Source organism: Martes martes (genome assembly GCF_963455335.1).
Source record: "Martes martes genome assembly, chromosome: 7".
NCBI classification, from domain to species: domain Eukaryota; kingdom Metazoa; phylum Chordata; class Mammalia; order Carnivora; family Mustelidae; genus Martes; species Martes martes.
In genome coordinates, this window is record NC_137894.1 from 25,564,532 (window position 1) to 25,577,932 (window position 13,401).

At 37.5% G+C, this 13,401-nt stretch overlaps 1 protein-coding gene across 1 annotated transcript in view; it reads left to right on the top strand.

Annotated features, from left to right (window-relative positions):
- Positions 1-12,542, top strand: part of GABRG3 (gamma-aminobutyric acid type A receptor subunit gamma3) — a gene marked incomplete at both ends in the record, with an annotated part of 605,484 nt that extends 592,942 nt beyond the window's left edge. Inside the window, 3 exons of the mRNA XM_080808621.1 lie at positions 7,862-8,058; positions 8,353-8,412; positions 12,261-12,542. Coding sequence (XP_080664747.1) covers positions 7,862-8,058; positions 8,353-8,412; positions 12,261-12,542 — 539 coding nt within the window. The remainder of the gene's footprint in view (positions 1-7,861; positions 8,059-8,352; positions 8,413-12,260) is intronic.
- Positions 12,543-13,401: the final 859 nt, after the last annotated feature.

The following is a 13,401-nucleotide window of genomic DNA, read 5'->3' on the forward strand; positions in this document are numbered from 1 at the left end:
GGAAAAAAGACAGTCTCTTCAACAAGAATGCAACTCAACCATTCTCATACACCATACACAAAGATAAACCCAAAACGGATAAAAGACCTCAACGTGATGCAGGAATCTATCAAAATCCTAGAGGAAAACATAGGCAGTAACTTCTTTGACATTGGCCACAGCAACTTCTTTCAAGATGTCTCCAAAGGTAAAGGAAACAAAAGCAAAAATGAACTTTTGGGACTTCACCAAGATCAAGATCAAAACCTTCTGCACAGCAAAGGAAACAGTCAACAAAACATAGAGGCAACCCACAGAATGGGAGAAGGTATTCACAAATGACACTACAGACAATGGACTGATATCCAAGATCTATAAAGAACTCCTCAAACTCAACACACACAAAACAGATAATCATGTCAAAAAATGGACAGAAGACATGAGCAGACACTTCTCCAAAGAACACACACAAATGGCTAACAGACACATGAAAAAATGTTCATCATCATTAGCCATCAGGGAGATTCAAATCAAAACCACATTGAGATACCACCTTACACCTTACAGAATGGCCAAAATTAACAAGACAGTAAACAACAAGTATTAGAGAGGATGTGGAGAAAGGAAAACCCTCTTACACTCTTGGTGGGAATGTAAGTTGGTGCAGCCACTTTGGAAATAGTGTGGAGATTCCTTAAGAAAATAAAAATAGAGCTTCCCTATGACACTGCAATTGCACTACTTGGTATTTATCCTAAAGATACAGATGTAGTGAAAAGAAGGGTCAGATGTACCCCAATGTTCATAGCAGTAAAGACCACAATCGCCAAACTGTGGAAAGAGCCAAGATGCCCTTCAACTGATGAGTGAATAAAGAAGATATGGTCCATATATGCAATGGAATATTATGCCTCTATCAGAAAGGATGAATACCCAACTTTTGTATCTACATGGACGGGACTGGAACAGATTATGTTGAGTGAAATAAATCAAGCAGAGAGAGTCAATTATCATATGGTTTCACCAACTTGTGGAGCATAAGGAATAACACTGAGGACATTGGGAGATGGAGAGGAGAAGTGAGTTGGAGGAAACCTGGGGGGAGATAAACTGTGAGAGACTGTGGACTGTGAGAACAAACTGAGGGTTTTGGAGGGGAGAGGGATGGGGGTTGGGTGAGCCAGATGGTGGCTATTATGGAGGACACATTATTGCATGGAGCACTGGGTGTTGTACATAAAAAACAAATTTTGGATCACTGAAAATTAAATTAAATTTTAAAAAATACACAACTGAACCCTACACCTAAAGGAGCTGCAGAAAGAACAGCAAATAAAGCCTAAACCCAGCAGAAGAGAAACCATAAAGATCAGAGCAGAAATCAATGAAATTGAAACCAAAATAACAGTAGAAATCAATGAAATTCTTTCTTTGAAAGAATTATAAGGTTGATAAACCACTGTCCAGTCTTATCAAAAAGAAAAGAGAAAGGACCCAAAGTAATAAAGGTAGTGAATGAAAGAGAAGAGATCATAACCAACACCAAAGAAATACAAAAAGTTATAGGAATATATTATGAGCAACTCTACGCCAGCAAATTTGACAATCTGGAAGAAATGGGTACATGCCTAGAGATGTATAAAGTACCAAAACCGAACCAGGAAAAAGTAGAAAACCTGAACAGACCCATAACCAGTAAGGAAATTGAAGCAGTAATCAAAACTCTCCCAAGAACAGGGCGCCTGGGTGGCTCAGTGGGTTAAAGCCTCTGCCTTCGGCAGGACCCTGGGATCGAGCCCCGCATTGGGCTCTCGGCTCAGCGGGGAGCCTGTGTCCTCCCTTCTCTCTCTCTGCCTGCCTCTCTGCCTACTTGTGATCTGTCTGTCAAATAAATAAATAAAATCTTTAAAAAAAAAAATCTCCCAAGAAACAAGAGCCCAGGGCCAGACAGCTTCCCAGGGGAAATCTACCATACATTTAAAGAATTAATACCTATTCTCCTGAAAGTGTTGCAAAAAAATGGAAATGGAAGAAAAACTTCCAAACACATTTTATGAGGTCATTACCTTTATCCCAAAACCAAAGAACCTTTCAAAAAGAATTACAAACCAATATCTTTGATGGACATGGATGCAAAAATTCTCACCAAAATACTAGCCAATAAGATCAAACAGTACATTAAAAGGATTATTCACCATGACCAAGTGGGATTTATTCCTGGGCTGCAAGCTTGGTTCAACATCTGCAAATCAATCAGTGTGATACAATATATTAATAAAAGAAAGAACAAGAATTATGATAAGCTCAATAGATGTGAAAAAACATTTAACAATGTATGGCATCCTTTCTTGATCAAAACTCTTCAAAGTGTAGGGATAGAGGGTACATACCTCAATATCATAGAAGCCATCAATGAAAAACCCACAGCAAATATCATTCTCAGTGGGGAAAAACTGAGAGCTTTTCCCCTAAGCTCAGGAACACAGCAGGGATGGTCACTATCACCACTGCTATTCAACATAGTACTAGAAGTCCTAGCCTTATCAATCAGACAACAAAAAGAAATAAAAGACATCTGAATTGGCAAAGAAATCAAACTCTCCTTATTTGCAGATGATACGATACTTTATGTGGAAAACCCAAAAGACTCCACTCCAAAACTGCTAGAACTCATACAGGAATTCAGTAAAGTGTTGGGATATAAAGTCAATATACAAGAAATCAGTTGCATTTCTATACACCAACAACAAGACAGAGGAAAGAGAAATTAAGGAGTCGATCCTATTTACAATTGCATCCGAAACCATAAAATACCTAGGAATAAATCTAACCAAAGAGGCAAAGAATCTGTACTCAGAAAACTATAGAATACTCATGAAAGAATTTGAGGAAGACACAAAGAAATGGAAAAACATTCCATGCTTATGGACTGGAATAGCAAATACTGTGAAAATGTCTATACTACCTAGAGCAATCTACAAATTCAATGTGATCCCTATCAAAATACTATCAACTTTTTTCAAAGAAATGCAACAAATAATCCTAAAATTTATATGCAACCAGAAAAGACGCTGAATAGCCAGAGGAATGTTGAAAAGAACACCAAAATTGGCGGCATCACAATTCCAGATTTCAAGCTTTATTACAAAGCTGTCATCATCAAGACAGTATGATACTGGCACCAAGACAGTCACATAGACCGATGGAACAGAATAGAGAGCCCAGAAATGGACCCTCAATTCTATGGTAAACTAATCTTCGACAAAGCAGGGTAGAATGTCCAGTGGAAAAAGACAATCTCTTCAGGGCACCTGGGTGGCTCAGTGGATTAAAGGCTTTGCTTTCAGCTCAGGTCATGATCCCAGGGTCCTGGGATCGAGCCCGGCATCTGGCTCTCTCTGCTCAGCAGGGGGCCTGCTTCCTCCTCTTTCTCTGTCTGCCTCTCTGCCTACTTGTGATCTCTGTCTGTCAAATAAATAAATAAATTCTTAAAAAAAAAAAAAAAGACAATCTCTTCAACAAATGGTGTTGGGAAAACTTGAAAGCCACATGCAGAATAATGAAACTGGAAAATTTTCTTACACCACACACAAAAATAGACTCAAAATGGATGAAAGGCCTCAAGGTAAGACAGAAATCTATCAAAATCCTTGAGGAGGACACAGGCAAAAACTTCTTCAACCTCAGCTACAGCAACTTCTTCCTAGAAACATCACCAAAGGCAAAGGAAACAAGGGTAAAAATGAACTATTGGGACTTCATCAAGATAAAAAAACTTTTGTACAACAAGGGAAACAGTTAACAAAACCAAAAGACAGCCAACAGAATAGGGAAGATATTTGTAAAAGACATATCAGATAAAGGCCTAGTAACCAAAATCTATAGAGAACCTATCAAACTCAACACCCAAAGAACAAATAATCCAATCAAGAAATTTGCAGAAAACATGAACAGACATTTCTGCAAAGAAGACATCCAAATGACCAATAGACACATGAAAAAGTGCTCCACATCACTTGGCATCAGGGAAATACAAATCAAAACCACAATGAGATATAACCTCACACCAGTCAGAAAGGCTAATATTAACCAGTCAGGAAATGACAGGTGTTGGCGAGGATTCAGAGAAAAGGGAACCCTCCTACACTGTTGGTGGGAAAGCAAGCTTGTACAGCCACTCTGGAAAACAGTATGAAGTTTCCTAAAAATTTTGAAAATAGAGCTATCCAATGACCCAGCAATTGCACTGCTGGGACTTTACCCTAAAGATGTAAAAGTAGTGACCTGAAGGGGCACATGCACCTAAATGTTCATAGCAGCAATGCCACAATAGCTAAAATATGGAAATAGCCTTGATGTCCATCAACAGATGAATGGATAAAGAAGATGTGAGATAGATAGATAGATGTGAGATATATATATATCTAGATATATATATATATATCTAGATATATATCTAGATATATATATATATATCTAGATATATATATATCTCACATCTTCTTTATCCAGAAGAAGAAATTGAGGTTAACAATCCCCTAATTTAGTGAAAAAATTCCTACCTACATATTCTGTAGACGTGACATGGTCACATTTTTTAAAGTTAAATTGGATATTTATTAGAAAATCATTATTTCTATAAAATCATTACTTCTATAAAAACATATCTATCATCAGTATAGACTTTCCAAGTTTACATAGCACTTTTTCCCCATCTATAGAAAAGAGAGCCTGACATTCTGTTTTCACTGTACTGATTAAAGAAACAAGTTCAAAGAAGGTAGGTGACTTTACATCACCAAATGCTGAAAAGGCCCAGAGCAAGACTGAGGGCTTTGACTTCCTGGTCAATATCCTTTTACACATGACTAAGCTGTCCACCCTATATTGTTAGCATCATTCTTCAGCTGGAGCTGTCTAACCCTCCTGAGGAGGTGCCGGGAGGCACTGAAAAGGAGCTGTGATGCTCAGCAAAGGTAGAAACTAATGTGCACTTATCCATCATACCTACCCTATCATGGAGTATTATTGCCTGGTGGATATTTTATAGTATCCTCATGCAAGCACAAAGTAGTGAGTGTTAATGTCAATATTCCTATGATTCCTGAGTCCATGTCACTAGCTTCCCTGTCCAGCAGCTCTAGCAGTTTCTGATTTTGTAGGAACTCATCTAGAAGAGAGTTAGTCTTAACTCCTCTTATATAATAATCATCCAGTCATTTCATTCTTCTTAATGCTTAGTAACCTCCCTTCCTTTTTTTTTTTTATTGTGCTGTTAGTCACCATACATCATTATTTTTTGATGTACTGTTCCAAGATTCATTGTTTAAGTATAACACCCAGTGCTCCATGCAATACATGCCCTCCTTAATACCCACCAGCAGGCTCACCCATCCCCCCACCATTTCCCCTCTAAAACCCTCAGTTTCTTCTCAGAGTCCACAGTCTCTCATGGTTCATTTCCCCCTCCAATCCCCCCCTTCACTTTTCCTTTCCTTCTCCTAATGTCCTCCATGTTATTCCTTATGTTCCACAAGTAAGTGAAAACATATGATAATCAACTCTCTCTGCTTGACTTATTTCACTCAGCATAATCTCCTCCAATCCCATCCATGTTGATACAAAAGTTGGGTATTCATCCTTTCTGATAGAGGCATAATATTCCATTTCATATATGGACCATATCTTCTTTATTCATTCATCAGTTGAAGGGCATCTTGGCTCTTTGAACAGTTTGGTGATTGAGGTCTTTACTGCTATGAACATTGGGGTACATCTGACCCTTCTTTTCACTACATCTGTATCTTTAGGGTAAATACCCAGTAGTGCAATTGCTGGGCCTTAGGGTAGCTCTATTTTTAATTTTTTGAGGACTCTCTGCACTGTTTTCCAAGTTGGCTGTTCCAACTTGCATTCCTGCCAACAGTGTAAGAGGGTCCCCCTTTCTCCACATCCTCTCCAACAGTTGTTGTTTCTTACCTTGTTAATCTTTGTTATTCTAACTGATGTAAGATGGTATCTCAATGTGGTTTTGATTTTATTTTTCTCTGACGGCTAACGATGATGAACAGTTTGTCATACGTCTGCTAGCCATTGGTATGTCTTCATTGGAGAAATGTCTGTTCATTTCTTCTGCTCATTTTTTGACTTTTCCTTTTAAACCATCCATCACATATGTGTCTGTTTTTTGACTCTTGTCCACAGTCTTTGTTTAAATATTTATTATTGACTTATGTTTATAAAATAGTCAAAGTCAGACCAACACTATTGTTAGTTAGCTAATTAATCAATGAATCAATGTAGTCCTTATGAAGCATTCATTGAAATGCCTAAAATGTGCTAGGCACGATGCTAGATGACAAGTAAGCAAAGATGAGCAAGTTACAGTTTTGCTTTTAATGATCACACAATTTTTTTAATGTTTTATTTCTTTTCAGCGTTAACAGTATTCATTGTTTTTTCACCACACCCAGTGCTCCATGCAATCCGTGCCCTCCCTAGTACCCACACCTGGTTCCCCCAACCTCCCACCCCCGCCCCTTCAAAACCCTCAGGTTGTTTTTCAGAGTCCATAGTCTCTCATGGTTCACCTCCCCTTCCAATTTCCCTCAACTCCCTTCTCCTCTCCATCTACCCTTATCCTCCATATTGTTTGTTATGCTCCACAAATAAGTGAAACCATATGATACTTGACTCTCTCTGCTTGACTTATTTCACTCAGCATAATCTCTTCCAGTCCCGTCCATGTTGCTACAAAAGTTGGGTATTCATCCTTTCTGATGGAGGCATAATACTCCATAGTGTATATGGACCACATCTTCCTTATCCATTCATCCATTGAAGGGCATCTTGGTTCTTTCCACAGTTTGGTGACCGTGGCCATTGCTGCTATAAACATTGGGGCACAGATGGCCCTTCTTTTCACTACATCTGTATCTTTGGGGTAAATACCCAGTAGTGCAATTGCAGGGTCAAACTCAACATACAAAAAACAGACAATCATATTAAAAAATGGGCAGAAGATATGAACAGACACTTCTCCAATGAAGACATACAAATGGCTATCAGACACATGAAAAAATGCTCATCATCACTAGCCATCAGGGAGATTGAAATTAAAACCACATTGAGATACCACCTTACACCAGTTAGAATGGCCAAAATTAGCAAGACAGGAAACAATGTGTGTTGGAGAGGATGTGGAGAAAGGGGAACCCTCTTACACTGTTGGTGGGAATGCAAGTTGGTGCAGCCACTTTGGAGAACAATGTGGAAATTCCTCAAGAAATTAAAAATAGAGCTTCCCTATGATCACACAATTTATACAGAAAGACAGAAATACAAAGACTAGAAAGACATATGCAATTCCCTGTGCTAATGCAGAAACCAGGCACATTGAAGGTAAAGATAGTGCAGATTCCCATGTTATCAACTCTCTTTGGGGTGCTATAAGCAATGCCACCTCATTAAGAGAAATATTTCAACTGGGTCCTAAAGAAAGGTTGGAGTTTAAAATTGCAGAAAGAAAAAGTAAGAAAGGAAACAGTTTATCTGGGCAGAAGAACAGTGTGAGATATGAGACAGACAGAATGTATGGAGGACTGCAAACTATCATTATTTAGAAAATTTTTAAAAAGACAATGTGAAACTGAGAATTTCTGAGTAAATTGAAAGGTGTTGACTTAATTCAGGTATTTTAATGTTACTATATGAACTGACAAAAATTTTATGGAAATGCTTGCAAGATTATATAGACATTAAAATTTAAAGTATTATTACATTTATGCAATGTCAAGAAGGATTTACCTAAAAATAGAACACTGTTGGTGTGGAGGAATTTTGTATGGCTCGTTTTACAACTTGATAACTATTCCCTGTACAGGCATCACCACAGTGCTGACCATGACCACGCTCAGCACGATTGCCAGAAATTCCTTGCCCCGTGTGTCCTATGTGACTGCCATGGACCTCTTTGTGACAGTTTGCTTCTTATTTGTCTTTGCTGCTCTGATGGAGTACGCCACCCTCAACTACTATTCAAGTTGTAGAAAACCAACTACCACTAAGAAGAAAACATCGGTGAGTTCCAGTAGCAAAGATTTTCTGGAAAAGTAGTGGAAGGAGAGTTTGCAATAAATTATCATTATTCCTAGAATCTTATGCAATGTTTTATAAATCGCTACCTCAACAAGATGTCAAAAAACCAAGATATTCTGAATATATGAATATCACCCTAATACACCTCTTTAACTTCACCTACCAGTGACATGGATTGATGTAAACATACCTCAAAGATTGCTCTTAACTAAGGTGATCTATGATGCAGATTTCCACAGAAGTTTCCTAATTATTTTTTTTCTGTTTTTCTTGTAGTTGTTACATCCAGATTCCTCAAGATGGATTCATGAGCGAATAAGCCTACAAGCCCCCTCCGTATGTATAGCAGTGAAGGTGCAAATATTTCTGAGAACTCTTACTAAACTAAGATTGAATGATATCTTAACTGTTTATGTATGCATGTATTGAAGAACAGTGAGCAATGTACATAACCCCACAAAAATTTGTACACTTTTTAAATATCCAATTTGGAAAATAAAAGAAAAAATTAATCATCATCCTTCTACCTAGGGATTAGCATATACATATATATTCCTGTTTTTTAACTCAAAATACATTATGAATATGTTTCTGTCTTATAAATATTATTTTATAGGATCATTTCAATGACTGCATTATATGTTCATGATTGACATAGACAGTCTTGGCTGGATACTGGGCTAATCCACACCTTCTCACTTTGATACATATCCTTATCACTGCAGTTTTGTATAAACCTGTGACTATTAACTTAATATAAATTCCTAGAAGCAAAATTGCTGGACCAAAAGGATTGCATGGCTCCATTAGCAGTATGGGACACCCACCACTCAGAACTCTCCCTGTATTAGGTTTGATAGCCAAACAAAAAAATGGCTTCTGTAAACTGTTCCCTTAGCATTTCTTTGATTATTGATAAAGTTGAATATTTTGCTTATTTTTTTTACTTGCATTTCTGTTTTTGTGAATTGTTTTTGTGTCTTTTGACTTTTATGAATAATTTTTATAACTTTTTAAACTTTTTTGTCTTTTAACCTTTTAAAAGTAGCGATCTGCCAGTTATTTATACTATATATTATGTATATTGTATTTTATATAACATAAAACTTATATAGTCACATATCAAGTAATTAAGGATATTAATGTTTTTTGTTATGTAGTTTTATTTCAGTTTTTATGACAATGTTGTCACTATCATTTCTTGTGCATTTTTCCCACATGCATCATTTTAAATCTCCTGTTGCCAAATCTATCAGATTTCCCTTTTGTGGTCTCTGCCTCTTGATCAGAATGATTAATTCTCCCTCACTTTCTTTTGAGCACTTACTCTTTTGGACACTGTGTTCTAAGTGTTTTCATGTATCAATTCATTTTATCCTCACAACAACTCATTCTACTGACGAGAAAACTGAAATATGGAGAAATTAAGCTCTATAAATATTGGTTAAATTTCAACAATTTACAATATTATTATTTTATTTATTAATGCATATGAATTTTTAATATGTGGCTTGAGGTAAGAATCTAACTATTGAAAAACTGAGAAATGTTTTAAAATCTCTGATGTGACCTACCTTTTTATTATATAACAAAATTTATATGTAACTACTTGCATTCCTTTATACATATCAATTAACTAATTACACTGAATGTTTTATGCACCCCCATATGTGTTTTTCTAACTGCTGATCAGTAATTTATGTTTAGTGCATTTTAAAATGGTTTTTCAAGGAGACTTCTTGGTTATCTGTACTCTGCAAGTGTATCATTTTAGTTCTGACAGAAGGCGAGTGGTGAAGCCACTTTTACAGCTGTGGGAAGCCACAGAGAACGTACAGATTTGCCAGCAAATGCTCCCAAATAGTAACAGACTGAAAAGTAATGGAAAGGTTTGAAGTGGGGATGTTGTAACAGAGACAAGTCAGAACAAATAGCTGGAGGCCCAGAAAGCACATTTCACACACAGCCAGGGGGCTAGGAGTGGAAGAAGAAATATTGACATCTTTGGTATAGAAAAGATACTGCCAAAAGAAAGAATCTTTTACCATAGAGAAAAAAGAAATTTTCAAAAAATTATAAAAATTGTTTTTGTTTGTTTGTTTTTGGTTTTGTTTTGGTTTTGGTTTTTTGTTTGTTTGTTTGTTTGTTTGTTTGTTTTTAAGAGGGAAAGTGTGATGACCTTGAAGAAAGTACATAGAAATACAATTCACAGAGAAAGGGCTCTAGGCCAGGTGAAAAGACACAGAGAGATCTTCAACAAAATTTCATAAAGCAGCCGAATAAAAAGGGAGTTTTCCAAGGTTGGATGATAATTGTCCATGCCTTCAATGCAATTCTGAAAGATCCACAGGGATAGTCTAGTTAAAGGGCCGTTCCACCAACATCCATAGAGATGGGTAGCCTCCGCGCAATGAGGGACAGGAGCCAGGCCTCACTAACAATCATATGTGCACTTTGGGACAAGCTGTCTGAACATCTGTGTGCCTCAGTTTCCTAACTTGTAAAGTGCAAAGCTAACCATTCCATATGTACATGCCACCCAGGAAGCACAACATTCCAAGGAAGTCATAGGACTGCTCTGTACATCCAGGCAAAGCAGGAGTGAGTCAGGTACGGCTTGGCTGCAGATGACCTTGAGGACTCATTAATTAAATTCCCCATTTTGAGTACAGTTTGAAATTTTTATGACAAATGAGAAGTATGCATTTAAAAAAGTATTGAAGCAATTTAACATATGGCTTTTTAGGGCTCTTAGTATCTAAGTTTTATTGCAATATTATAAAATGCAATTAGTTTTATTTCAAAACAGTGAGCTATAAAGATATAAATAGAATTCTCTTAATTATTAGATCAGGCTTATATATGTTTCAACAATCATGAGTTTTTAGTTTGCTAAATCAAGAAGGGAAATAGGGGTTTCTCTTGCCCCCAGAAATCTTGCTGCTTATTTGCCTACAGCTCCTCTTGTCCCCCTTTAGATCTCTAGGGGGCTTCCCCTACCCCCTCAGAAACTTCTGATGCCTTTTCTGCATCAACATCTTCCTTTAGGCCTGTCCTGCCAATAATGGCCAGCTTCTCATCTCTGTGTCACTACACAGCACAGAGTGTTGAAGAAATGAAAAATGACTATCTGATTGAAAACTGCCCAAACACACATGCAATTATTATTTAATAAAGGCAGATTTTTCCTACTGAAGCTTGCCAAAAAGATGCAGATTCCTCAAATGCAGTGGACTACTTTTTTTTTTTTTTCAGCAACCATCCCCCGCCCCAGTGATTTTTATACCCACTCAGAGTTAAGAATCATTAACCTAGAAATGTGTCCACAGTAGAGCCTATAGAACAACAGAGTTTTTGTTTCTGTCCAATGCCTGGAGTTGTGGAGGAAGGTAGAAGGCTGCACCGTGACACTCCTGACTGGCCCTTGGTATGTGTAGCATACAATTATTATCAATTTTATACATAATTCATAGCTATTTGGAAGAATTCAAACAAGTGTCTGAGAAATTAACAAGTCTATTTGAAACAACTTTCTCTTATTTATGAGTGAACATAAGTCATCCCCTCTCCATTGACTTTTCCTCATCAGGAGGAAGGCCTGGGAAGTAGAAAATAAAACATTCCAATTGTACACACTTTTGGCTATGACTTTTGATACGACAAGTGGTGTCTGACCACCACACACTGAAAGCTAATTTTTTTTAATGTAAATTACATGGAACAAGAAGATTTTCTCATCATTCTTATATAGCATAGTTTTTACTATTTACTAGTTAGGAAATAACAAATTTATCTCTCCACATTTGAAGTGCCCTGCTTAACATTTAAGGGATTATATGCAATATGTACATATTTACTCTCAATCAATTGAAAAGTAGCCAGAACAGAGACTTGAATTGGTTAATACATATCTGAAAATGTTCTCAACCTCCCTCATCAACAATCTGAGTTATGCAAGTTTTGAAAACTGCACCATACTTTTTTTGCATTAAATTTGCAAATATCAAATTGGCAGACTGAACTCTCAAAGATCAAACTGTCCAGTACAAGGATGTGTGAGAAGGAGCATGACGTTATTCTCTTTATCTAAAGGACAGACATAACACGCATCTATTGCTTGATTCATCTCAGGTCGTTCTTATTGCATTTCATGATGGTTTTTGTGTTGTTCTTGTTGCCTACAGAACTATTCTCTCCTCGACATGAGGCCACCACCACCTGCAATGATCACTTTAAACAATTCTGTCTACTGGCAGGAATTTGAAGATACCTGTGTCTATGAGTGTCTGGATGGCAAAGACTGTCAGAGCTTCTTCTGCTGCTATGAAGAATGCAAATCAGGATCTTGGAGGAAAGGGCGTATCCACATAGACATCTTGGAGCTGGACTCATATTCCCGTGTCTTTTTCCCTACATCGTTCCTGCTCTTCAACTTGGTCTATTGGGTTGGATACCTGTATCTCTAAATGTTGCTGTAGTGATGAGTGAAGAGCACTAGGTTTCCCTCTTTACCTTTCACCCTCCCCAGACCAGTACTAACCAACTGGAGTAAGAAGGAAGGACGCTGCTCATTTTATCTGAAGTTATACATCACCTATGAGCAGTACAGGAGTACGTGGCAAATATTTCTATTATGTATTTCACACTCACACACACGCGTGCTCACACACACACACACACATTAATTGAGTTTTAAAGTGATATTCTTGCTAATCCCTTATTGAATCTGTAGCGTAGTGATGTTTATGAATGGTTTCAGATATTGGAAGCAATTGCCAATTATCATTGCCAAGAAATCTGTAAAATGTGAAAGCAAATATCCGAGAAGCTCTCTCTTGGGCCAAGACTCCCCTTCTATAACTTTCCTTTGCAGCCCTTGGAGGTACCAGTGCCCACACTCGTGGAGACACTGCTTGCTGGGACACGCTCATGCTGACCTCAGCCCCACATTCCCAGGCAGTCTGAGTTCAAGTGTGAACTGCAGTGAGTTTTGACCCAGTTTCCTCTCCTGTGGCCTCATTTACTCTGGTACCATCATTGTTACCTAGCATTCCTTTATCAAATAACATCACCCTAGGCTTGGCAAGGGTGTATTTGCATCATCCACAAGTTTCCAGTTGAGAAAAAAAATATGATTTTCAAAATTCTCATGTTGCTGAATTCAATGATGTTGATTGTCTCTGAACATCAATTACTTCTTTATTCCAAACTACTGAGAATCATCAGTACATTTAACTTTGGGTTCTGGGACTAGTTCAGCTGGAGTTCAACATTTTACCTTAGTTGTGTCTTACTAGACCAAAATACAACCCCAGAGTATGGGTT